Source organism: Saccopteryx leptura, chromosome 9 (assembly GCF_036850995.1).
Source record: "Saccopteryx leptura isolate mSacLep1 chromosome 9, mSacLep1_pri_phased_curated, whole genome shotgun sequence".
Classification (NCBI taxonomy): Eukaryota; Metazoa; Chordata; class Mammalia; order Chiroptera; family Emballonuridae; genus Saccopteryx; species Saccopteryx leptura.
Window position 1 is genome coordinate 36,580,840 of NC_089511.1, and position 27,310 is coordinate 36,608,149.

Below are 27,310 nucleotides of genomic sequence, written 5' to 3' on the forward strand. Positions count from 1 at the left end.
CTAACTTACCTGTCTCAGCTATACATTTAGAAACAGAAAACAAAGTTAAAGAGATAGTAAACACATCTTTTGCAAATACTCAGTATCCCTAACTTTTGTTTGTTCATTTTCTTGAGGGTACTTAAAAATAGAGCAAAATATTTCAAGCTAACTCAAAGGTGGCTAAGATCCCCTTCTGTCTCCCTTTCTCATCTAAAAGCACAAAGTGCTTTTACACACAATTCTGCCTGAAAAAGTTTGCCCAGTTACTAGGGTAAAACTAAAGGATATCTACTGTGGCAGCTTTCTGTGCAAGTCTCCTCTTAACCGCAGCTGCATACATTCTTACCCTTGGGAAAGCAACTGTTCCAAATCAACTCCCTCTTGCTGTTGATATTCCCGGAGAAGGCTATGAGCGTGCTCTAGGCTGCCAACGTCCCTGTAATCATCCTCATCTACCACACAGATGTAGTAGGGCTGGAACTGTGGCACCACAGAAGGCAAGGCCATGCCTTCCTCAGCAGGAACAGGAAGAGCAGCATCCAGAATAGTATCCTGAAGGCGGAGGTCTTGGAGCTGGGTAGTCCAGTCTATGTCTTTAGCACTGTTAGAATCATTTCTAAAATCCAAAGTAAGCTGTGGTGAAGTCATATCCTCACTGTCACTTCCCCAGTCATCTGCACCTTCACACCAATCCTCAGCTGCGAGGCCATTTTCCTGTTTCTGGAAAGATAACCAGTGGATAAGGTCCAAGCACACTGGGTGAGCTCACCTATTCCCTTGGCTTCAGCCACTTATCCCTTCACCTCCCCAAGGGAGATTTCACACCAGCTCCTTCCCCTCTGGCATACTCTAATTCACTTCCTAGACCCCATTTACTCAAAAGGCATGTTGAAGGCAGCAAACAGTGTCTTTCCTTTCTAAGGGCAGTATGGCAGTTGTAGTACAGGGTCTTTTTCAACCATCTATTCCAAATTCTTTCAGTTGTAATTCATGTACAGTATTGTAGAATCTGACGGGAAAGACCTACATTTTCCATATTCCTTAGTGGCTGGGGATCCAAATACGATCAGTGGTCTGCTAATCAGGTCCACTACAGAGATAGAAACTTGAGGACATGAAGCAAAAGTCTGTAGATGGAGACAGAGCAAGGCTTCCAGTTCACCAGACCACACCTCAGCTTCCCAACTGCAGCAGAAGGGAAACAGCAGCTCCTGGACAGGCCAGCTCTGAGGGGTGGTTCTGGAGGTCAATCCTGGAGTTGCCTTCTCCAGCCTGTCCAATAAGTTAGCAAATGCCTTAAGTCTGCAACACTTTTAAAAAGTCAAAGTGCTTTTCTATTATTTGCAATTGAACCCTGACAAATATAGGCACACACCAGGATCATCTTTTTATTCCCAGTATTGCTAGTAGTATACCTAGCACATACTAAGAATTCAACATATATATAAAGCAACGTTTACAGGCAAAAGGCGGCTAAATTTTGTTCTGCAGCTACCAACTTGCCTGACGTTCTGATTATTAAATTCAGATTTCGTCTTATTAAATTTGTTATATATAGCTCTGGCCGGTTGGCTCAGTAGTAGAATGTCGGCCGGAAGTGTGGAAGTCCTGGGTTCGATTCCCGGCCAGGGCACACAGGAGAAGTGCCCATTTGCTTCTCTACCCCTCCCCCTCTCCTTCCTCTCTGTCTCTCTCTTCCCCTCCCGCAGCCAAGGCTCCACTGGAGCAAATTTGGCCCGGGCGCTGAAGATGGCTCTGTGGCCTCTGCCTCAGGCGCTAGAATGGCTCTGGCAGCAAAAGAGCAAGGCCCCAGATGGGCAGAGCATCGCCCCCTGGAGGGTATGACGGGTGGATCCGTATGTGGGAGTCTAACTGCCTCCCTGCTTCTAACTTTAGAAAAATACCAAAAAAAAGTTACATACATATCCTAGTAAGAATATTTTTTATAAACACAACCACGTATATGTACACACTCATACTTTTCCCCAAACAGAAAAATAAGTAAGCTATGCGCTCTCAAGACCTTCGGTGTCCAGTAAAAGAAACAACAAAACCTTAAGGAAATAGCATTTTATGGCTGTGTACATTAAAAGAAACAACAAAATCTTAAGGAAATAGCATTTGATGGCTCAGGAAAGAGTGAAAAACATTCCAAAGGACTTGAAAGAACACGGCTTAAGTTTTATTTTAAACGATATTCTGGAAAATCAGCTCAAATCACAGCAAATCCTAACATACATAACGCTTTACCTGAGTGACCGGCGCTTCTTCCTCTCGCATCTGCAGGAACTGGGAGCGGAATACCTTCCAGCTTCAGGGTAAAGATAAACTACAGTGAGGGCTGCTCTGCTGACTGCCAGCAGGCTGGCCAGCCCCATCTTGGTGGGCGCGGTGCGGACCCCAGCTCCCGCCCACTCGGTATAAAATCGCGAAAGCAGCTCTGGAACTTTCCCACTTACCTGCGCGCCCCACCGCCGCCGCACGTGGTGCTGGGGCAAGCGAACACGTGCAGTAGCCGATGAAATGAGGAGCCTTCCAGCGGGCAGTACACCTGCACGACCAAAGCAAGCAGCTGCCTGCAACGTTCACACACTGGCCTCGGCGCTGCTACCGCGGGCAGGGCGTCCTAAGGGCAGGGGCGGCACTCAGACCCAGACGGTCCCGGGATCCCTCACCCCGCAGCCTTCACTGGCACGCGCTGCCCCCGACTCCGGCGCCCTATCTCACCGGAAGGCCGCCCAGCTTGCTGGCAGTCCAGGCGCTCGGCCCCGTGGCGCAGCCAGGTATCGGAGCGTCCGGAAGCCCCAGCAACACTGGCTTCCGAATGGCCGCCATGACGACGGAGCGCTCTCGTAAGAAGACGGGCTACGGCAGCCGCTATGGTGCTCCCATTGACGCACGCGCACTTCATACATTTGCGAGCCGGCCCCGCCTCCTTAAGGCGTGTCAGAGTGGCACAGGTTGACGGGTGCTGTCTTGGGCTCAGCATCCCGGAGCGCCAGGCATTTATGTGCTTCCTAATGCGCTGCAATAGGAAGTACACAACTCTACTATGAAGTAGTATTACCGTAAAATTTTACCTGAAATAAACGGGATAATAGTATTGTTAACAAAACAAACAAAACACAGTCTTTAATTTTTAGAGAGGCACATCAAAATGCTTATGTGTGAAATAATACTAGCGTGCGGAGGACCCGGGTTCCATTCCCGGCCAGGGCACACAGGAGAAGCGCCCATTTGCTTCTCCACCCCTCCGCCGCGCTTTCCTCTCTGTCTCTCTCTTCCCCTCCCGCAGCCAAGGCTCCATTGGAGCAAAGATGGCCCGGGCGCTGGGGATGGCTCTGTGGCCTCTTGCCTCGGGCGCTAGAGTGGCTCTGGTCGCAATATGGCGACACCCAGGATGGGCAGAGCATCGCCCCTTGGTGGGCAGAGCGTCGCCCCATGGTGGGCGTGCCGGGTGGATCCCGGTGGGGCGCATGCGGGAGGCTGTCTGACTGTCTCTCCCTGTTTCCAGCTTCAGAAAAATGAAAAGAAAAATAAATAAAATAATATATATATATATATATATGGGACTTGCCAAAACAAGATCAACTAGATGTAAGGCCACATAAGTTTAAAATTGATGAAATTTGGTGTCAAGCACATGGAGATCTTTTATGCGATTTGTTATATGTTTGAAATTTTCTGTAATCAAGTTTTTTTGGTATTTTTTTTTTTTTTAAGATTAAGAGAGAGAGAGAGACATAGGAAGGGAGAGAGATGAGAAGCATCAATTATTCCTTGCGACACCTTAGTTCATTGATTGCTTTCTCATATGTGCCTTGATCCAGGGGTTTCAGCCAAGCCACTGACCCCTTGCTTAAGGTAGAGAACTTGGGTTCAAGCCAGCAACTTTGGTCTCAAGCCAGCGACCATGGGGTCATGTCTATAATCCCATGCTCAAGCAGGTGACCGCACTCAAGCCAGTGACCTCTGTGTTTTGAACCTGGGTCCTCAGTGTCCCAGGTCCACAATCTATCCACTGCCCCACCACTTGGTCAGGCAAATAAAATCTTTAAAAAAATAAATTGGCCTGACCTGTGGTGGCACAGTGGATAAAGCATTGACCTGGGCCTGACCTGTGGTGGCGCAGTGGATAAAGCGTCGACCTGGAAATGCTGAGGTCGCCGGTTCAAAACCCTGGGCTTGCCTGGTCAAGGCACATATGGGAGTTGATGCTTCCAGCTCCTCCCCCCCTTCTCTCTCTCTGTTTCTCTCTCCCCCCCTCTCTCTCCTCTCTAAAAATGAATAAATAAAAAAAATTTAAAAAAAAAAAAAAAAAAAAAAAGCATCGACCTGGAAATGCTGAAGTTGCCGGTTCGAAACCCTGGGCTTGCCTGGTCAAGGCACATATGGGAGTTGATGCTTCCAGCTCCTCCCCCCTTCTCTCTCTCCTCTCTCTCTCTCCTCTCTAAAATGAATAAATAAAATTAAATTTAAAATTTAAAATAAATAAATAAATAAATTGCCCAGACCTTGAGACCCTTGTTCTATCTAACACTTGAAAGGAGGACACAAGTGACTCACAGTGTTTGGCTCTAGCCCCCAAGAGGACCTGGGGATGAGATCAGTTTACTTCTGGTTTGTCAATGCCAATCTGATAGCTTTAAAAAGGGCTGCGAAAGCCCTGGCCAGATAGCTCCTTGGTTGGAGCATCGGCCCAAAGTGCAGAGATTGCCGGTTCAATCCCGTCAGGACATATAAAGGAACATATCAAAGTTCCTGCCCCTCTCTCCCCGCCTCTCTGGCTAAAATCAATCAATTAATAAATAAATATTTTTAAATAAAAAATGCCTGTGAAGGCTTATCCTGGTCTTCACTTCAGATCTAGCCAAAGAGCTGGATGATGACTTGATATTTTTAAGTTATAGCAAGAAGCAATCTTCAAAATCCTTATTATTCTTCCTAACACAGTGATACAACCTCCAACTGTTACTGATCACTCTCCAAAATATCATGTATTTACACCATAACACTACCTATTAACAACCTCTTGATTGAGGTGTGATCACAGCATGAAGGCCTACTAAAGATGGATTTTAAAGATGTCAATTGCTGCCAGATTCTGAAATTCCAGAGGCATTTTAGCATCCATGTTGACAATGACATCATTGCAGAGTCCTTAGAACAATGTAGCAAAAAAGTGCTTGCATGTGTGAGGTTTGAAGTATCCGACTTAAATCATGATTTTGTAGCGTTTGGACAGCCTGACAACCTCACACAAATCAACAAGTTGTGATACAGTTGGTGTGAGAAAATACAGAATAAAGATGTTGAAAGCTGCTTCAGTTTCACACCGAGGAGCTACCAGTTTGTAATGGTTAATTTTATAAATGGGCTTAGGGATGCCCAGATAGCTGGTAAACCATCATTTTGGGATTGTCTGTGAGGGCGTTTCCAGAAGAGAATAGCATTTGAATCAGTAGACTGAGAAAAGAAGATAGTGCTCACCAATGTGGTTGGGCATCACTGAGGGCTGGAATAGAATAAAAAAAGGAGGAAGGGCAAATTCTCTCTCTTCTTGAGCTAGGACATCCATCTTCTCCTGCCTTTGGACATCTGAGCTCCTGGTTTTCTGACCTTCACTCTGGGACTTACAAGTGGCTGCCCCAGTTCTTAGGCTTTCAGACTCAGACTGAATCATACTTCTGGCTTCCCTGGCTCTCTAGCCTGCAGACAGCATATCAGTAGACTTTTCAGCCTCCACAATCACATGAGCCAATTCCCATAGTGAATCCCAAATAATGATTGATATATATATATATATATATCTCACATATATATATGTGTGTGTGTGATATATATATATATATCACACACACACATATATATATATATCACTATATATATATAGTATTGGTACTGTTTCTCTAGAACACTAATTAATACTGTTCAATACTTAAAACAACAGGCAGCTGTGGAACACTTAAGTGGAAGCCCCAAGTGATGATAGTGGGAGTGATGAGGGACAGGGCACAGGGACATGAGGCCAGTTAGCATGTGCCAGTCCTTCCTATATAAGAGAAGACATGAAACCTGGCAGCTAGCCTAGAGCACAGTGGTTCTGCTGCTAAGAGAACTTTCACGTGAAGCCAAGTTAACCTGTGAAGGTCTGCCACTTTAATTCTCCTCTGTCTGCAGACGTTTTGGGGTTTGTTCTTTTGTAATAGAGGAAGTGGTTCTGATGGGGAAAGGCCTTCACTTTCATCAGCTGCATTAAGAAAGGAGGTGGGTCAGTTGGAGCCTAACCAGAGCTCAACTGTCAAAGAGCATCACTCTATCACCTCTGCAAAGGTGGGGACAGAAGTGGGCATTCACTTCTGGAATTAAAAAGAAAAAAATAAAATAAAAGAAACCTATAGCCTGACCTGTGGTGGCGCAGTGGATAAAGAGTCGACCTGGAATGCTGAGGTTGCCAGTTCGAAACCCTGGGCTTGCCCAGTCAAGGCACATATGACAAGGATCAGTGAACAACTAAAGTGAAGCAACTATGAGTTGATATTTCTCACTCCACACTCCCCTCTCCTCTTGCTGTAAAAAAGTCAATAAAGCCCTGGCCGGTTGGCTCAGCGGTAGAGCGTCGGCCTAGCGTGCGGAGGACCCGGGTTCGATTCCCGGCCAGGGCACATAGGAGAAGCGCCCATTTGCTTCTCCACCCCTCCGCCGTGCCTTCCTCTCTGTCTCTCTCTTCCCCTCCGGCAGCCAGGGCTCCATTGGAGCAAAGATGGCCCGGGCGCTGGGGATGGCTCTGTGGCCTCTGCCCCAGGCGCTAGAGTGGCTCTGGTCGCAACATGGCGACGCCCAGGAGGGTCGCAACATGGCGACGCCCAGGATGGGCAGAGCATCGCCCCCTGGTGGACAGAGCATCGCCCCTGGTGGGCGTGCCGGGTGGATCCCGGTCGGGCACATGCGGGAGTCTGTCTGACTGTCTCTCCCTGTTTCCAGCTTCAGAAAAATGCAAAAAAAAAAAAAAAAAAAAAAAAAAAAGTCAATAAAAATAAAATCTGAAAACAAAACAAAACAAAACCTAATTCACCAATAGAAAGATGAGAAGTGCCAACAATTTCTAAGTATGATTTCAAATTTGATATATGCACCTGTATGGTCGGTCACTTTCCAGCATTAGTGTATTCCTTGCTTTTAGACTTTGAGGTGCAGTTTGCCTTCTCCTTAGAGCAAAAAATACAAATCCTGGCTTTTCTTGTCTTAAAGAAGGCATGTATGCCTGACCTGTGGTGGCGCAGTGGATAAAGCGTCGACCTGGAAATGCTGAGGTTGCCGGTTCGAAACCCTGGGCTTGCCTGGTCAAGACACATATGGGAGTTGACGCTTCCAGCTCCTCCCCCCTCCTCTCTCTCTGTCTCTCTCTCCCTCTCTCTCTCTTCTCTAAAAATGAATAAATAAAATTTAAAAAAACAAAAACAAAAACAGCAGTTTTCATAAAAAAAAAAGAAGGCATGTGACCAATCCAGAGTACAATTCAGAAGTGAGTGACCCAGGAGAGAATGGTGTAAAGCAGGGGTAGTCAACCTTTTTATACCTACCGCCCACTTTTGTATCTCTGTTAGTAGTAAAATTTTCTAACCGCCCACCGGTTCCACAGACAGACAGGAACGGAGAGAGATGAGAAGCGTCAATCATCAGTTTTTCATTATGACACCTTAGTTGTTCATTGATTGCTTTCTCATATGTGCCTTGACCGTGGGGCTACAGCAGACCGAGTAACCCCTTGCTTGAGCCAGCGACCTTGGGTCCAAGCTGGTGAGCTTTGCTCAAACCAGATGAGCCCACGCTCAAGCTGGAGACCTCGGGGTCTCGAACCTAGGTCCTCGGCATCCCAGTCCGATGCTCTATCCACTGCGCCACTGCCTGGTCAGGGCAGAATAAATCTTTATAAGACAACTTACTATAGTTAAATCTATCTTTTTATTTATACTTTGGTTGCTCTGCTACTGCCCACCATGAAAGCTGGAACACCCACTGGTGGGCAGTAGGGACCAAGTTGACTACCACTGGGGTAAAGGTATCCAGAAGACAGGGTTGAGGGCAGCAGGTTCCTCATCTGGACTTTGTATCCTGGTCTACGGTGGAGGTCCTGAAAACTCAGCCTCTAGCCCGCCCACCAATTCTGCCCATCACTCTTTAACATTCCTTTTCTACTTAATTGGCTAGAAGAAATATTATTTGGTATCTTGAATAGAAAATAAAAGGGTGGTTTGCTCAAAAATCCTGTTTTCAATGTCTTCTTTATAAAAGAATTGCCAGGTGATGGTAGTCACCCTTGATCTGGGCCAGGAATTCACCCAAAAAAAGATGAAATGTCAATTCCATTTGTAAAACTATCCAGTGAACAGAAGCATATAATTCCTCCAAAGTCATAGAGGTGGAATGGAAGATGGAGAAGGGATTGTTTTTTAAAGATTTTATTTATTCATTTTAGAGAAGAGAGAGAAAGAGAGGGAGAGCGGGGGAAGAGCAAGAAGCATCAACTCCCGTATGTGCCTTGATCAGGCAAGCCCAGGGTTTTTTTTGTTTGTTTGTTTGTTTTGTATCTTTCTGAAGCTAGAAACGGGGAGAGACAATCAGACAGACTCCGCATGCGCCCGGCACGCCCACCAGGGGGCGATGCTCTGCCCCTCCGGGGCGTCGCTCTGTTGCGACCAGAGCCACTGTAGCGCCTGGGGCAGAGGCCAAGGAGCCATCCCCAGCACCTGGGCCATCTTTGCTCCAATGGAGCCTCAGCTGCGGGAGGGGAAGAGAGAGACAGAGAGGAAGGAGAGGGGGAGGGGTGGAGAAGCAGATGGGCGCCTCTCCAGGGTTTTGAACTGGGAAACCTCGGCATTCCAAGTTGACACTTAATCCACTGCGCCACCACAGGTCAGGCTAGAAAAGGGATTTGAGTACAGAGGTCACGTTACCTGTGACTTTGTGCTCTCCACCCACTCTATTCTCAGGGACCATTCTCCATTCAAGACCTCTCCCCACTTTAGTCAAGCCTCAGTCAATGCACATCACTCCTCCTACAGGACGCTCAAACTCCTGCATAAAGCACTCTCTCCGGAAACAAGAGGTTGAGCCTACAATATCCTTTGTGGCATCTTTATTTTTCTACCCAGTACATGAACAAGGTGAATATGGGTCAGAAGAATCAGCTGCACTGAAACAACACTTCAGCTAATTGTAAAACAGAAGAGTGGACACGGAGGATGGGGGTGGTGATTCCAGACCAGCCTCCTCAAAGGGTCTGTGTTCTAAGCCCGTGACCACAGAGGGGGCTCTGGGCAGGACTATGCAGTGCAGGCTCAGGCGAGGAGGAACAAGGACATCACAACAGGGGCTGCAGCCCAGCACAAGTTTATTGGCTTTTGGCATCGCATTCCTTCTTGATGAAGTTGATCAGCCCATTGGTGGAAGAATCATGAGAGGTCACAGGGCTGCTGCCATCAAGCTCAGGCTCAATTTTCTTAGCCAGCTGCTTTCCCAGCTCCACTCTGCCAGAAAGAGGAGAAAGAATGGTATGAGGAAGGTTCCAGTACTGCTAGTGAAATTCACAAGCATTCCCCACCTTCCCCTTGAGTCAGCAACTCACCCCCATTGGTCAAAGCTGTTGATGTCCCAGATGATGCCCTGAACGAAGATCTTGTGCTCATACATGGCTGCAAGGTGGTAGACAGTATACATTAGGGCTCTACCAGCCCAGTAGAACTCACCTCAAGCTGTGACCTTCCCCTCACTCACCGATCAAAGCTCCAAGAATGAATGGTGTGAGTTTGGTGAACACAATAGAGTTGGTTGGGCGATTTCCTTCAAAGACCTTCAGAAAACACCCAGAGACGTCCCCCAGTTAGCTATGATCCCTAAATCCTCAGAAGGGAAGCCCACCCTGACCCAGAAACTTGGATACATAGGTCTTTAAGGATAGCCCCTTTTACTGTGCAGGACAACCAGGCATGCCATAAGGCCCTGCCTTGTCCCCACCTTACCCTTCCAACTCCAATATGCCACCCAAAGCCTATGACAAAAATGCTGACCTTGTGTGGCAACAGTTTCTCCAAGTCCTCTGGACTCTTTCCTGCAGCCTGGAGCTCCTTCCGAGCCTCCTCTGGTGATTTCCCCTTCATCAGAGCCTCAGTCTGGGCCAAGAAGTTAGCCAGGAGGATCTGATGAGAAAGACATCCAGTTACGCTAGAAGCAGTGTCTGAGCTTCAGGCACAGGGCCAAGACTTCCTGGCACTTCCCAGGCACGGTGGTCCCAGCCTGGGTCAGACTCCGGCCCCCATGCTAGCCCTCAGTTGGAGCAAGGGGGGGTCAGCAAGGCACATCTGATGACATTGGAAAGTAGATAACTACCCTTTAAGGCATATGTATGACTTGCAAAGGGCCCTGCTAAGAACTTCACTGACATCTATTAAGATCCTGAGGAGGAAAGGCATCATTGCTCTTGTAGCTGAGCCTCAGTTTCCTCAAGTGCAGAAGTCTGGAGGGGAGAATCAGATCTAACCCAGGTGTGTCTGAGTCCAAAGCTGGGGCCCACAAGAACGGATATTACTCTGAAGAGGTATGAACAATCCTTCTCAGGGACTCTCAGGTTAGGAGTCGGACGATTTGCCCATTTGCTGCTGTGGTAGCAAAGGCTGGTCTCCATGATTTTTGCCCTCTGCTGTTACGCCTGTGTATGTTACATGACATGGCAAACTCACAGATGGAATTGAGGTTACAGACCTTAAGATCTGGGGATTATGCAGTTGGGCCCAATGGAACCACATGGGCCCTTAAAAATACAAGAGGAAGGGAAATGAATTAGTAACAAAGATGCAACAGAAGAAGAGACAGGCGAGAATTGAAGCTGGAGAGGAACTCGACCCACCAGTGCTGATTCTGAGATGGAGGGGACCACGAGCCAAAGTGGCTTCTAGAAGCTGAGAATGACCTCTAGTCACCAGCCGGCAAGGAAACAGAGCCTTGGTCCTAACCTGAGCAGAGACCAAGGAAAGCCTGGTAGACTTCAGACCCACAGAAACCGAGATAATACATGGGTGTGGTTTGAGGCGACTAAATTTATATCAACTTGTTATGGCAGAAATCGAAAACTAGTCTAACTGCCGACCAATGCATGTCTTCAGAGGTCTGGGTGCGATGCAAGCCTAGGAAAGTGCGAGGCGGGTCTGGATGGGGGCTGTACCTTGTGATGCAGACCCTTCCGTATTGGGTGCTGGGTCTGGACCGGGATGAGGAAGTCACAGGGTATCATCTTGGTGCCTGTGAACAGCACTGTGGTCACTCAAGCATCTACCCCGGTGCTGTCACGGGGGACAGCACGGTCCTAATGGAGAATTCTGTGCTGGTGGGCCCTCTCCCTCCCCAGCAGCACCATGCCCGGGCCTGGTGGATCCTACCTTGGTGGATGAGTTGATAGAAGGCATGCTGGCCATTCGTCCCTGGTTCCCCCCACACAATGGGACCCGTCTGATGGTTCACACGGGTGCCAGACTTGGTGATATACTTCCCATTGGACTCCATGTCACCCTAGAATGTGGACAGAAATCCAGTCCTCTATCTGCAAGTGTTGTTCCTTCATGCACTGTGCCCAAATCCCACCTGGGATATACCAGGCACAGCTGCCTTGCCCTGGCCCCATGAGATCTCCCAGGCATGATCCTTTCATCCCCTCCCCTGTGAGGACACTGGCTCACAAGGACCCACGACCAGAAGGTGGGTATGAAAGTTGAGGAAGACTTCTCATGAGCAAAAACTGGTCACAAAATCTTTAATTGGTTTCTTTTTTTAAAAAATGTTTATTCCAGCCTGCTTTGTGGTGGCGCAGTGGATAAAGCGTGGACCTGGAACGCTGAGGTTGCCAATTCAAAACCCTGGTCTTGCCTGGTCAAGGCACATGTGGGAGTTTCCTCCTCCGCCCTTCTCTCTCTATCTCTCTCTCCTCTCTAAAATTAATAGTCTAAAAAAAATTTCTTTAAAGCGTCTATTCCAGGCCCTGGCCGGTAGGCTCAGTGTTAGAGTGTCAGCCCAGCATGTGGATGTCCCGGGTTCAATTCCCGGTCAGGGCACACAGAAGTGACCATCTGCTTCTGCACCCCTCCCCCCTCACTTCTCTCTCTTTCTCTATTTCCTCTCCCGCGGCCATGCCTTGGTTGGAGCAAGTTGGCCCCGGGCACTGAGTGGCTCCATGGCCTCATCTCAGGTGCCAAAATCGCTTAGTTGCCAAGCAATGGAGCAACGGCCCCAAATGGGCAGAACTTCGTCCAGTAGGGGGCTTGCTGGGTAGATCCCAGTCAGGGTGCATGTGGGAGTCTGTCTCTCTGACTCCCTGCTTCTAACTTAAGGGGAAAAAATGTTTATTCCATTAATCTCAGAGAGAAGAATGGAGAGAGAGGAATAGATAGGAACATCAATCTGTTCCTCAATGTGCCCTGATAGGGGATCGCACCGGCAACCTCTGCGCTTCGGGAGGATGCTGTAACCAATCGAGCTATCCAACCAGGGCTCGACTGGTTTTTAAAGGGAGAAGCAGGCTGGCATCCAGAGCGTATACAGCCTTTGAGGGCTGTCACTTCAACTAGATGCCAGGCCTCAGGGCGCCTTTGCCCCTCCATCAAGCACAGGATTCACACCCAGATGTTGGTGAAAGTCAGCTGTGACTGCCTAAGGGCTGCAGGGCAGGGACTGGGTTTGTGCTAAACAAAAGCAGGGACAGATGTGGAAGGCTGGCTGCCTGCCTGGAGCAGAATCTGGACTAAGAGAGGGGCTCACAGGAGAGTCCAGGGGAGCAGAAGGCTGTGAGTAGCCCAAAGAGGCACCACAACCTGGGTGTGAACTTGCTTTTCTGGAAGGACAATAGCAGTTCAAGCCACAGGGGTCCTGACCTGCGGCCTCATCCTATCACAGGCACACTGAGTCATGTCTAAGAAAGAGATGACCCAGTTGGGAAACATGCCCTCAGCCAAGCCAGGGGACCATGACATCAATCATGCCCTTCCCACGGAAGTCAAACTCAGCTGACACTCAAATCGAACAGGTCTTCGATGCCAGGATTCACCATGAGACGAGGAGCAGAGGTGAGTCTTGGTCATGCCCAAGGGTAATGGGGAAAAGGCTCCTGGAAGTGCAGCAAACTGGGTACCTGGGCTCAGGGGCCTTTCAAGGCCCCCCTAGGCTATGTTGACCCCAAGGCCTGGCTGGGCAGCTGGTACCTGCTGGAAGTAGGCAGCAAAGCGGTGCAGGTACTGGTCATAGGGCAGCATGGCATGCGTCTCACACCCAAAGCAGTTGATGTACCAGATACCCAGCAAAGCCAGCAGGACGGGCGCATTCTTCTCCAGGGGTGTCGTGCGGAAGTGCTGGTCCTGAAATGAGAGCAGAGTGGGTGGGCACTGAGCAGCTGCCAGGGAGGGAAGGAGAGGGGAGGAGGTGGACTGACTACAGTCTCTGGTCAGCGCCTGGCAGAGACCATAAGCCTCCGCACTTACCATCCAGTGAGCCCCTGAGAGCAGCTGTTCGAAGTTGTCAAATCCTGTGACACAAAAGCAGCATCAACAGAAACGGCCATGCCCTAAGCCCTCCTGGCAGTGGGCACAGCTGCTTCTGGAGCCAGGGAAAGGCTAGCTGTGGAGCCAGAAGAACGAGGACCTGGGAGGAATCGGGCTTGCAGAAAGCCTCTCTAAACAGAGCAGGCTCTGAGTGCAAAGAGGATCTAACTTCGCCTCACATGGGAAACAAGGCCTCCCCAACCCCCATCTGGGAAACAAGCAGGACTGCAGTTGTGAGGGACAGAAGGAGAGGCCAACCTGCAAACCCCAGAGACACTTGGTCCATCCCTCCAGACCTGAAAGAAATGTACCAGCCATGGGCAGCAAGGCCAGTGGCCTGTGGGGGCAGGAGTTGCTCAGTGACACGAGACCCTCACCCAGCCTTAGACTGTCAACCTTGTTTCCCAAGCCAGAAACATGCACACTCACCCACGTGCAGGGCAATGGAGAGTCCAATGGCTGACCACAGAGAGTAGCGTCCTCCTACCCACTAAGAGAGAAGGAAAAGGTGCTGAGGAAGGGTTGGCACACCCGCCCCCCTCCCTCCTGCCACAAAACTTGGTCCTGAGAGCAGTGCTATTCCACAGGTGTGGCTCAGAGGGCCTGGGTCCAGCCCACCTCTGGCCAGGTGCTGGGACTCTGCTGAGCCTCCAGACTCAACCAAAGACCTTACCACAGCTGGTCGTCTCCTTAGACACCAAAAGAGCCAGTGCCTTATACCTGTGCCAGGTCCAGCCTCTTTAAACACTGACAGATCCAGAACCTCATACCTGTGCCAGGCCCTACCTCCTTAAATATCGGCAGACCCGGTGCCTCATACCTGTGCCAGGCCCTACCTCCTTAAATATCGGCAGACCCGGTGCCTCATACCTGTGCCAGGCCCTACCTCCTTAAATATCGGCAGACCCGGTGCCTCATACCTGTGCCAGGCCCTACCTCCTTAAATATCGGCAGACCCGGTGCCTCATACCTGTGCCAGGCCCTACCTCCTTAAATATCGGCAGACCCGGTGCCTCATACCTGTGCCAGGCCCTACCTCCTTAAATATCGGCAGACCCGGTGCCTCATACCTGTGCCAGGCCCTACCTCCTTAAATATCGGCAGACCCGGTGCCTCATACCTGTGCCAGGCCCTACCTCCTTAAATATCGGCAGACCCGGTGCCTCATACCTGTGCCAGGCCCTACCTCCTTAAATATCGGCAGACCCGGTGCCTCATACCTGTGCCAGGCCCTACCTCCTTAAATATCGGCAGACCCGGTGCCTCATACCTGTGCCAGGCCCTACCTCCTTAAATATCGGCAGACCCGGTGCCTCATACCTGTGCCAGGCCCTACCTCCTTAAATATCGGCAGACCCGGTGCCTCATACCTGTGCCAGGCCCTACCTCCTTAAATATCGGCAGACCCGGTGCCTCATACCTGTGCCAGGCCCTACCTCCTTAAATATCGGCAGACCCGGTGCCTCATACCTGTGCCAGGCTCTACCTCCTTAAATATCGGCAGACCCGGTGCCTCATACCTGTGCCAGGCCCTACCTCCTTAAATATCGGCAGACCCGGTGCCTCATACCTGTGCCAGGGTCTACCTCCTTAAATATCGGCAGACCCGGTGCCTCATACCTGTGCCAGGCCTTACCTCCTTAAATATCGACAGACCCGATGCCTCATACCTGTGCCAGGCTCTACCTCCTTAAATATCAACAGACCCGGTGCCTCATACCTGTGCCAGGCTCTACCTCCTTAAATATCGGCAGACCCGGTGCCTCATACCTGTGCCAGGCCCTACCTCCTTAAATATCGACAGACCCGATGCCTCATACCTGTGCCAGGCTCTACCTCCGTAGGCATCGACAGACCCAGTGTCTCATACCTGTGCCAGGCTCTACCTCCTTAAATATCAACAGACCCGGTGCCTCATACCTGTGCCAGGCTCTACCTCCATAGGCATCGACAGACTCGGTGTCTCATACCTGTGCCAGGCCCTACCTCCATAGGCATCGATAGACCCGGTGTCTCATACCTGTGCCAGGCTCTACCTCCTTAAATATCGGCAGACCCGGTGCCTCATACCTGTGCCAGGCTCTACCTCCTTAAATATGGACAGACCCGGTGCCTCGTACCTGTGCCAGGCTCTACCTCCTTAAATATGGATAGACCCGGTGCCTCATACCTGTGCCAGGCCCTACCTCCTTAAATATCGACAGACCTGGTGCCTCATACCTGTGCCAGGCCCTACCTCCTTAAATATCGACAGACCCGGTGCCTCATACCTGTGCCAGGCCCTACCTCCTTAAATATCAGCAGACCCGGTGCCTCATACCTGTGCCAGGCTCTACCTCCTTAAATATCGGCAGACCCGGTGCCTCGTACCTGTGCCAGGCCCTACCTCCGTAGGCATCGACAGACCCGGTGCCTCATACCTGTGCCAGGCCCTACCTCCGTAGGCATCGACAGACCCGGTGCCTCATACCTGTGCCAGGCCCTACCTCCTTAAATATCGGCAGACCCGGTGCCTCATACCTGTGCCAGGCTCTACCTCCTTAGATATCGACAGACCCGGTGCCTCATACCTGTGCCAGGTCCTACCTCCTTAGATATCGACAGACCCGGTGCCTCATACCTGTGCCAGGCCCTACCTCCGTAGGCATCGACAGACCCGGTGCCTCGTACCTGTGCCAGGCCCTACCTCCGTAGGCATCGACAGACCCGGTGCCTCGTACCTGTGCCAGGCCCTACCTCCGTAGGCATCGACAGACCCGGTGCCTCGTACCTGTGCCAGGCCCTACCTCCGTAGGCATTGACAGACCCGGTGCCTCGTACCTGTGCCAGGCTCTACCTCCGTAGGCATCGACAGACCCGGTGCCTCGTACCTGTGCCAGGCTCTACCTCCTTAGATATCGACAGACCCGGTGCCTCATACCTGTGCCAGGCCCTACCTCCGTAGGCATCGACAGACCCAGTGCCTCATACCTGTGCCAGGTTCTACCTCCTTAGATATCGGCAGACCCGGTGCCTCATACCTGTGCCAGGCCCTACCTCCATAGGCATCGACAGACCCGGTGCCTCATACCTGTGCCAGGCTCTACCTCCGTAGGCATCGACAGACCCGGTGCCTCATACCTGTGCCAGGCCCTACCTCCTTAGGCATCGACAGACCCGGTGCCTCATACCTGTGCCAGGCCCTACCTCCGTAGGCATCGACAGACCCGGTGCCTCATACCTGTGCCAGGCTCTACCTCCTTAGATATTGGCAGACCCGGTGCCTCATACCTGTGCCAGGTTCTACCTCCTTAAATATCGACAGACCCGGTGCCTCATACCTGTGCCAGGCCCTACCTCCTTAGGCATCGACAGACCCGGTGCCTCATACCTGTGCCAGGCTCTACCTCCTTAAATATCGACAGACCCGGTGCCTCATACCTGTGCCAGGCCCTACCTCCTTAGGCATCGACAGACCCGGTGCCTCGTACCTGTGCCAGGCCCTACCTCCGTAGGCATCGACAGACCCGGTGCCTCATACCTGTGCCAGGCCCTACCTCCGTAGGCATCGACAGACCCGGTGCCTCATACCTGTGCCAGGCTCTACCTCTGTAGGCATTGACAGACCCAGTGCCTCATACCTGTGCCAGGCTCTACCTCCGTAGGCATTGACAGACCCGGTGCCTCGTACCTGTGCCAGGTCTCTTTAAACACTGACAGATCCAGAACTTCTTACCTGTGCCAGGTCTGGCCACCTCACAAACAAAGCCAGCTCTTCATACCTGTGCCCGGTTTCCTCAGACACTGACTGACCTGCCACCTCATGCCTGTGCCAGACCCTGCCTCCTCATACCTGTGCCTTGGACACTGACAGATCAGACTTTCATACCTGTGCCCGGCTCTACCTCCCTGAACACTGCCAGAGCCAGTAGCTTCCGTCCAGCACACTTCCCTGACCAACGAAAGACCCAGACCTCCTACCTGGCCTTGGCCCCGCCTCCTCAGATACTGAGAGACCCAATGCCTCTTACTTTGGCCGGGCCTTGCCCTTCTGACACTAACAGACTCAGCGCCTCATACTTGTGCCTAGCCTGCCTTTTTAAATTAAATTTTACTTTTTAAATAAATGTATTAATTTGAGAGAAAGGAAGAGGGAAAGAGCGAGACATCAACTTGTTGCTCCACTCATTAATGCACTCATTGGTTGATTCTTCTATGTGCCCTGACCAGGGATTGAACCTGTACCCTTGGCAAACAGGACAACATTCTAACCTACTGAGCTAGCCGGCCAGGGACTAGCCTGCCTCTTGAGACACAGACAGGCCCAGTGGCTCATACGTGGGCTTCACTGATCGCCTTGGCCTCAGCCCCAAGACACACAGAAATCTATTCACACTGCCTTTTTGTGCCACTTTGTATCATCAGAATCCTCAGAACTCCATTCACATCTTTCTAACAACTATTTATGGAGCACCCACCATGCTCCCAGCACAGAAAATGAAAACAGTCCATGGGATAGAAAGAGGTAAATGAAACAATCATGCCTATATGATAAAGAGATACAAGAGCTTGGGAGAAAGGAAATATAGTACTGAAACCATTTATAAAAGGTACCTACAGAGAGTCTCTTAGACAACACCTTTCATCTATGTAGCTCCTCAGGCCACTCAGCCTTCTGTGCCTCACCTGTGGCCCAGACTTTGCATTATCTAACAAGGTATTATCCTATCTTTTTCCTCACCTGGGTAAGTCAGACCTTATGCCAAGCAGACTCCAATACTATAAATCACACCTTGGACTAGTTATAGGTCCTTAGGCATCTGCAATCCCCTGAGCTCTGCCCATCACACCCGACCAGGCTCTCGACCTGGGTCAGGGCATTCTACCTGTCCTACCTGATCCTAAGAGCTCTCAAGACCTTGCAGGAAGACCCAGGTATACATACCTAGAATGACCATCTTTCCCTTGATGAGTCCCACACTGCCCACCTACCTGTGACCAATTATTCCGCCTGTGTCTGACTCACCTTCTTGGGCCCCACCAGCCACACCAACGATGCATTCCTGGGCTAGATCTTGCCCACTCATTTTACTTAACAAGCCCAAAGATCTCAATTCGTACCAAATCCAGGTGGCAAGAACCTACCTAAGATGTTTCTATACCTCTGCCCATGTGGCCCTAGATCCATGGACTTGCTGACACAGCCAGTGGGCATGGATGCAATGGCTTCCCCAAGGGGGTAAGCTCTGTGTCTGTGTCCTACTCCAGTGCTCCACACTGCAGGGTTAGACACCTGTCAGAGACAGGACAGCTCAGCTAATGGGCCAAGTTTCATGTACCTGCCTGGACCTGATCCTTGCATCTCAGCCTAGAGACCCAGGTCCCTCTCCCTGATCTCAACAACTCAGACTCCTTCCACCTTCCTGAGAGGTCCAGCTTTATCTACGTGGGCTTCCAGGCCTAACTTAAAGAGACCCAAGTCTACATCCTATGCTTGCCTCTTCTTTTTATGTCTTCTACAGATCCGACACTAACAACCCCCGGTTAACCTGTGCATCAATACCTCACTGAGGAGTCAGACCTCATCAGACACGAATATCTCTCCATACCTGTGCTCCACGGACCCCACGTGAGAGATGTATGTAGGTCTACCTACCTGTGACTAACCCATGTTCCCCAAGCCTAACCTCTACAATCTGGGTCAACACAACTGAGTCAGAACCATGCTCCAAAGACTTCACCTGCAGGATCCAGGTACACATACCTCTAGCTCCAAAGTCCTTGCTTGACATCCAAATCTACCTGAGTCTAACTTGGGTTCTAGAGCTCCTATGAGCCCCACAGTGCTCTGCCTACAAGAAGACTCCAGTGCTGTGGGTCTGACCGGAAAGGCCACTGTATTCTGGTTCCTCAGGCCTCACCAAAAAAACCCAGGGGTACCTACCTTTGCTTGAATTCAACACCTGAAAAAGCCAACTCTACTGTGTTCAACCTTTAACTCCTTAAGCCTTGTAACATACTACACTTTGCAGATGGGCGTTGCCTACTGGTCTTTGACTCTGGTTCCTCAAACCACACTTGGTGGACCAGCTCTACCTACCTGTGGATTGATCCTGGGTCCTCAGATACACCTGACAGGCCATTTCTACTTACATGTGCTTGACCCTAGTTCCTCAGCCATACCTGAAGGGTCAGCTCTGCCAAACTGTGCTTGGCTTGGCTCCTCAGACCACACGTGGTAGGATGGTTCTACCTACTTGTGCTTGATCTGGGGTCCTCAGCACCCGACAGGCCAGCTCTGCCTACCTGGGCGTGACTTAGGCTCCTCCAACTACAACTGGTGGTCCAGCTCTGCCTACCTGTGCTTGACCTTGACTCCTCAGACCACACCTGACAGGTCAGTTCTGCCTACCTGTGCTTAACCTTGGCTGCTCTGGTCATACCTGGTAGGTGAGCTATGCCTACCTTTGCTTGACCTTGGCTCCTCAGACCACATGTGGTAGGACAGTTCTACCTACTTGTGCTTGACCCTGAGTCCTCAGACGGCACCTGGCAGACCAGCTCTGCCTACCTGTGCTTGACCTTGGCTCCTCAGACCACATCTGGCAGGCCACCTCTGCCTACCTGTGCTCGACCTTGGCTCCTCAGACCACATCTGGCAGGCCACCTCTGCCTACCTGTGCTCAACCTTGGCTCCTCAGACCACATCTGGCAGGCCACCTCTGCCTACCTGTGCTCGACCTTGGCTCCTCAGACCACATCTGGCAGGCCACCTCTGCCTACCTGTGCTCGACCTTGGCTCCTCAGACCACATCTGGCAGGCCACCTCTGCCTACCTGTGCTCGACCTTGGCTCCTCAGACCACATCTGGCAGGCCACCTCTGCCTACCTGTGCTCGACCTTGGCTCCTCAGACCACATCTGGCAGGCCACCTCTGCCTACCTGTGCTCGACCTTGGCTCCTCAGACCACATCTGGCAGGCCACCTCTGCCTACCTGTGCTCGACTCTGGCTCCTCAGACCACATCTGGCAGGCCACCTCTGCCTACCTGTGCTCGACCTTGGCTCCTCAGACCACATCTGGCAGGCCACCTCTGCCTACCTGTGCTCGACCTTGGCTCCTCAGACCACATCTGGCAGGCCACCTCTGCCTACCTGTGTTCGACTTTGGCTCCTCAGACCACATCTGGCAGGCCACCTCTGCCTACCTGTGCTCGACTTTGGCTCCTCAGACCACATCTGGCAGGCCACCTCTGCCTACCTGTGTTCGACTTTGGCTCCTCAGACCACATCTGGCAAGCCACCTCTGCCTACCTGTGCTCGACCTTGGCTCCTCAGACCACATCTGGCAGGCCACCTCTGCCTACCTGTGCTCGACCTTGGCTCCTCAGACCACATCTGGCAGGCCACCTCTGCCTACCTGTGCTCGACTTTGGCTCCTCAGACCACATCTGGCAGGCCACCTCTGCCTACCTGTGTTCGACTTTGGCTCCTCAGACCACATCTGGCAGGCTACCTCTGCCTACCTGTGCTCGATCTTGGCTCCTCAGACCACATCTGGCAGGCTACCTCTGCCTACCTGTGCTCGACCTTGGCTCCTCAGACCACATCTGGCAGGACACCTCTGCCTACCTGTGCTTGACTTTGGCTCCTCAGACCACATCTGGCAGGCCACCTCTGCCTACCTGTGCTTAAGCCTGGCTTGTCCAACCACATCTGGTGAGCCAGCTCTACCTACCTGTAAATGACCCTGGCTCTTTACACTGGTACATAGTATGCCGGCTTTGCCTACATGTGCTTTACCTTGGCTCCTTAAACCACACCTGGTGGGCCACCTCCACCTACCTGTGCTTGATCCTGGTCCTCACACAGCACCTGGCAGGCCAGCTCTGCCTACCTGTGCTTGACCCTGGCTTGTCCAACCACATCTGGTGAGCCAGCTCTACCTACCTGCAAACGACCATAGCTCCTCATACTGTACCTAGTGGGCCAGCTGTCTGCCTTTGCTTGACCTTGGTTCCTCAGACCACACTGCGTGGGATAGTTCTACCCACCCATGCTAGGCCCTAGGTCCTCAAACCACATCTGGCAGCCAGTTCCGCCTGCCTGTGCTTGACTGTGCTTCCTCAGACTGAACCTAGAGAGCCAGCTCTACCTACAGATGACCATGGCTATTTACACAGCAGCCTGCAGGCCAGTTCTACCTACCTGTGCTTGACACTGGGCCCCAGAACACACCGGTCAGGCCAGCTTTGCCAGCCTATGCTTGACCTTGTGTCCTCAGACCTCACCTGAAAGACAGTGCTCCTGTGTTTGATGCTGGGTCCTCAGACCACACAGAGCAGCCTTTTTTTCCCTGCGCGTTACCCTGGCTCCTCAGAACACACCTGGTGGGCCAGTTCTACCTACCTGTGCTTGTTCCTGGCTGCTCAGACTGCACCTGGAAGGCTGGCTGGGCCTCATCTTATCTGCTCACATCCCGTTGAAGGCAATCAGTTCCTACCTGAGCTAGGCTGTAGACTTCACTTGTCAGACCCAAAGTGTGAACTTGCCGATACCGGCTCCACAGACCTAACCTGACAAACCCCGCTCTACCTACCTGTGTTTCACTGACACTGACAGACCCAAGCACACAAACCTGTGCCAGCTGCAGATTCCATAGACCTTACCTGAGAAACTCAGTTCCATACACCTGTACCTGCCCACAATTCCTCAACCTTGCAGGACATCCCTACAAGACAGAGAGATGCAGTTCCACCTGCCTGTCCTGACCTTACCTGGGAGCCCCAGATCTATTCACTTTACCCAATCCCAGCTGCTTAGAGCTCACCCGAGAGACCTCGCTCTGTCCACCTGTCTTCACTTCATAATCTGAGGCCATCGTCTTTCCAGATGCGCTGAACGCTGGTTCCTTAGGCCTCACCTGCACATCTGCTCTACCCACCTGTGCCTCAGCTCTCCCGTGAGACAGAGTTGAATGCATGAACCTAGCCATGGCTTTTCAGGTTAACCTACCTCTGCTTGCCCTTGGTTTCCCAGACATTACCTGAAACGCTCAGCTCCACCCACCTGTGCTTGCCTCCAGCTCCTTAGATGTAGAACACAGCTCAGGGACTGACCTCAGCAGCTCAGGCATTAGTTGTTCAAGACCCAAAAATACTAACCTGTGTATCTCACCTCAACTCCTCAAACCTCACCAGACAGACCTGCTCCACATGCCTGAGTCAGACCTGGAATTCACAAACCTTCCCCATCCTTCTGCCTGGCTCCACCGTTCAGTCTTTTCCCCAGGGACCCAGGACCCTCAACCTCTGTACCTCTGTGCAACACCAGGGCTACCCAGCTATCACCTAAGGACATAGTTCTGACCTTGACCTGACCATAGCCTTCACCTGTCAGACTCAGTACTGTTCTGCCTACCTCCAGTGTCCTTACCAGGCTGACCCAGTTCTATCTAAATACGCCTTACCTTGGCTTCTCAGGCCTCGTAAGAAACCTAGTCATAGACACCTTGTCCGATTCCAGCTCCCGAGACCTCAGACAGACTCCAGTCACCCCTTATTCGCAATTTCAGTGACCCACAGTCAATCATGGTCCAAAAGTATTAAATGGAACATCCCAGAAATAAACAATTTACAAGTTTTTAATCGCACACGGTTCTGAGTAGGGCAATGAAATCTCACGCCACCCCGCTCTGTCCTGCCCAGAACGCGAATCCTCCCTTTCTTTGTCCAGCGTGGCCACACTGCAGACAGCCCCCGCCCATTAGTCACTTAGTCGCCCTCTAGGTTATTAGCACGACTGTCGTGGCACCACAGTTATGTTCGAGTAACCTTTATCTTACTTAGTAATGGCCCCAAAGAGCAGGCACAGTGATGCCTGTAATTCAGACATGCCAAAGAGAAGCCATAAAGTACTTCCCTGAAGTAAAAAGATGAACGTTCTCCACTTAATACAGAAAGAAAAAAAATGGCACGCTGAGGTTACTAAGATCCATAGTAAGCATGAATCTTCTACCCGTGAAATTGCGAAGAAGTGAAAAACTGTGAAGGGCAAGGACAGTACAATAAAATATTTTGAGAGGGACCACATTCACGTAACTCATTATATTGTTCTAATTGCTCTATTTTATTATTATTAATCTTATAGTACTGTTGTTAGTCTCTTACTGTTCCTAATTTGCAAATTAAACTTTATCACAGATAAGTACGTATAGGAAAAAACACAGTCTCTAGAGTTCAGTACTATCCGTGGTTTCAGGCACCCACCGGAGGTCCTGGAACGCATCCTGTGGTTAATGGGAGACTGCTGTACAACTCTAACCTGACCAGACCCCCCCCTCAGACCTGACAGATTCCTGGCTGCTCACCTCGGCCCAAGAGAATCCTGGTGAGAGCCCACTGCACCAGTGTCCACGTGACGTGACCCTCGGATATACCCTGCAGACAAGGGTCTCTAGACCTTTGTCTAACATGAGCCACTGAGATTGTACCTTACAGACGTAGCTCCTCAGTTGGTTCACCTGTCTGCTCTTTACCGGCCCCAACTCCCAAGTCCTTACCTCTTATAACCAGGTACATTCCTACCTCTCTCTCATGTGGGCTCCTCAAACCCCACCCCAGCCAGACCCCAATGCCACAGGCCACGCCTTGGCTTGGTTATGGACCCTCAGAGGCTCTGCGGCACCTGGAGCTCTGCCCGTCATACCGGGTCAGGATGCCGAGAGCCAGGTGGCTGACCTGGCTCGGGGACTTACCTACACTTGTCATATCCTGAGTTCTAATCACCTCAGGTGAGTGGTCAGCCACTCACGACTCGATGCTGACTTCTCAGAACTGATCAGAGACCCCCAATGTATGTACCTGCCCCATGCCACAGACCTAAATCTCAGCTCACAGATTCAGGTTTAAATACCTGTATGTGGCTTTGGATCCTCAGACCTCACTTGATAGAAACATCTCTAATTACCCGGGTCTCCTCCAGAATTCAGAGACCTCACCTATACCTTTACCTGTCCTGGCACCTTCTAGAACTCACCTTTACCTGTCCTTGTTCCTTTTCAGATCCCACCAGGTAAAATTAGCTCTTCAGTGTGTGCTGGCTGGCTGAGCCCTGGGATAGCCCACGATTCACTGTCACACCGCTGTCTGATCGCAACATACACAGCTGCCCCATGACCGACCTCAACAGACTGGGCCTCACCACTGTACGTACCTCTGCCAGGCCGGACCCTTCCAATCTTACCTCAGAGCCAATACACTATCCCTACGTCTGTCCTGACTCCTCTGCCTCACCTGGGATGCCCTAACTCCAGAAGCTCACCTGTCCCTGTTCCTGGCTCCTCAGATGGCAACGTCTCAATTCGGCATTATATACATTTGGTGAACCAGGCAGGTGCCTCCCCCAGCTACTGTGGCATGTGGTCTGTCTGGCCTGGCTCAGGCAACCTCCACTGTGCCTAGCCACTCAGGCCTCACTAGCCAACCCCAGCCCCATGTTCCTGTGGCCAAGTGTCACTCCTAGGCCTTACCTGGGAGACACAGGCCTCTCCCTAAGCCACATCCCAACTCATCTCTGTCCGCTGGGTAGTTACGGGCACTGAAAACCCAGCTTGGGACAGCAGCCCACTCTGCTGGGCTCTGTGGAGAGCAGCCGCACCCACATGTCCCTGAGCACCAGTTGCTCAGGCTCCAGACCCCAGGGAGGAGGTGGAAGGTGCCTCCCCTCCTTGACCGAGCATGCAGCGTTTATTAGAGGCTGCGCAGTCTCTCTTGACCGGGGCTCCTCATCTGAACCACTGGATGCAGAAAATTATTTGAGCGCCTTTGCACTTATGCCAAGGATGGTACATAACCAGTCTATCCTAGAAAGAAGTTAACTCATTAACATAATAGATGCCTTACGGCTTAATTCTTTTCCAGACTCCTAGGCCCTTAGAACTTCAAGATGTTGCATTTGTGGATGCTGCCACCATGCAAAGAGCTTCCAGTTGAAAGGTCTAGAAGCAGCCCCAGAGGGATGAAGCCGTACTTGGCGCGCCTGCCATGGTCATGCGCACTGCACTCACAGCACCCACACCACACCCTGCACTGTGTCCCTGCACCCCGAGCCTCCCCTGCACTCCACAGCCAGAGCCCTTCTCACGCCACAGCTGCACTCAGGCCATCTGCAGGGGAAGCTCCTGCCCACTGCCTGGCGCCAGCTGTGGCTCTAGTAGATGAGTCTATGTGAATACCTGTCACTAGAATGGCCTGCAGCTCGGCCACTCGGCCAAGGTCTGCTCTGCTTGCTGCTGGCAAGGCCCTACCCAGGCTCCGGGCCTGGTGCCTCCTCTCTGCTGCCCTCCCGCTGCTCCAGCTGCATCTTTCCAGCCCTGCCTGGTCACACCCCCTTCCTGTCTCCTGCCCCCTGGCCTTTTCAGACTGTGGCTGTAGTTCCCGGGAAAGGTCACCACTGAGAATAACTCACAAGCTCAGCTTCGTGAGGAGGGCAGGGGTGGCTCCAGTTACCCCCTAGCTGGGGGTGGAGGGGCGCTGCTGGCAGGCACTGAGGGGAGTGTCACCCTAGCCCTGCGAGCTCGGCCCACCCTTGGTGGAAGCAGAGCCCTCATCCTGACTGGGCTGCTCCTGCCCTACAGGCCTCTCTGAGGGTTTCTTGGCTTTCCTCAAAGCCAGGGATGCAGCAGGTGCTCAATAACTGGGAACCTGACTCCATGGGCCCCTGATCTGTGGCTCAATGGTCATGACTTAGCAAAGGACACAAAACTAACCCAGGAAGGAAGTGCCTTTACTTACATCCCAGAACTCGAACATGTTGTGAGGGTCAATTCCGAACTCCTTCACTTTGGCCTGAAAAGGGGCAGAAGGAGAGGGCGAGAAGGAAGCACGTGTGAGCTGACAAGAACAGGAGCTCCAGGGCACGAGGAGTTAGCGACGGGAGCTGTCGGAGCACCCCCGCCTTCTGCACAGCCCCAGATGGGGCAGGGCTGGAACAGCTCAGGAGTCCAGGACAGGGACCAAGAGCCGCCCACCCCCAGAGCTGGACACTGGGCCAGCTCGAATCCAGCACACCGGTGGCCTGGCACCTGTGAAGCCTTCCTGCTGAGGGGGCTGCACGCCCAGCTCGAGGACCTGGCCCGCACACTGCTCTGGTAAGACCCACATCCTTCTACCTGTCAGGGCGCCAGAGGCTGACCCCCCAGGATGCCTGGGAGACTGACCCTAGGACTGGTGGGGGCACCTGACAGCCAGGACACCGGCCCAGCCTTTCCAAACCCTGAGATGGTGACTCTGCCCCAGGAACCCTTCAGGGGTGATCAGTGCTACTCTTCGGTGCTCCAATCCCCCAGGCAGCGATGCCCTACTACCCAGTCTGAGCTCCACCTGCAGGAGCCAGACAGTGGGACTGGGGTTAGCCAGCCTAAAGATGGCCACCGACCTCCGCCGGTGGGCAGGCCAGCAGTGGAGGCAGAAAGGGGTGGGAAGGAGCGGTGAGGAAGACCTAGGTGTGGTTCCAACTCTGACACAGCCCAGAACAAAGCCCACCGCACAGAAGTGCTCGCCAAGTTTGCGGTGGTTGTTACTCCTGGAGCCCGACCCCCACCCTACCTCGCACAACCTCCAACCAGGCCAACTGTGAGGGCTGGCAGGCAGGCGTTCTAGTCCGGGCAATCAGTGGGCAAAAAGTTACATCCCTTCGTTGGGGCCAACATCCTTATGTAAGAATTGGGAGGCGATCCCCGGCCCTGGCCAGCATTCCCATTTGGGG

The 27,310-nt window shown here is 51.9% G+C and overlaps 2 protein-coding genes across 2 annotated transcripts in view; both read right to left on the bottom strand.

Moving 5' to 3' along the window:
* PDCD2L (programmed cell death 2 like) overlaps positions 1–2,841 on the bottom strand; it is a 28,155-nt gene extending 25,314 nt beyond the window's left edge. The window contains exons 1-4 of the mRNA XM_066348582.1: positions 2,710–2,841; positions 2,442–2,608; positions 2,233–2,293; positions 329–702 (exon numbers count right to left, since the gene is read on the bottom strand). Coding sequence (XP_066204679.1) covers positions 329–702; positions 2,233–2,293; positions 2,442–2,608; positions 2,710–2,817 — 710 coding nt within the window. The 5' untranslated portion in view covers positions 2,818–2,841. The remainder of the gene's footprint in view (positions 1–328; positions 703–2,232; positions 2,294–2,441; positions 2,609–2,709) is intronic.
* Positions 2,842–9,106: 6,265 nt separating this feature from the next.
* Positions 9,107–27,310, bottom strand: part of GPI (glucose-6-phosphate isomerase) — a 32,071-nt gene continuing 13,867 nt past the window's right edge. The window contains exons 9-18 of the mRNA XM_066348187.1: positions 26,338–26,391; positions 13,995–14,055; positions 13,506–13,549; positions 13,230–13,382; positions 11,418–11,547; positions 11,204–11,280; positions 10,053–10,181; positions 9,760–9,835; positions 9,611–9,677; positions 9,107–9,512 (exon numbers count right to left, since the gene is read on the bottom strand). Coding sequence (XP_066204284.1) covers positions 9,377–9,512; positions 9,611–9,677; positions 9,760–9,835; positions 10,053–10,181; positions 11,204–11,280; positions 11,418–11,547; positions 13,230–13,382; positions 13,506–13,549; positions 13,995–14,055; positions 26,338–26,391 — 927 coding nt within the window. The 3' untranslated portion in view covers positions 9,107–9,376. The remainder of the gene's footprint in view (positions 9,513–9,610; positions 9,678–9,759; positions 9,836–10,052; positions 10,182–11,203; positions 11,281–11,417; positions 11,548–13,229; positions 13,383–13,505; positions 13,550–13,994; positions 14,056–26,337; positions 26,392–27,310) is intronic.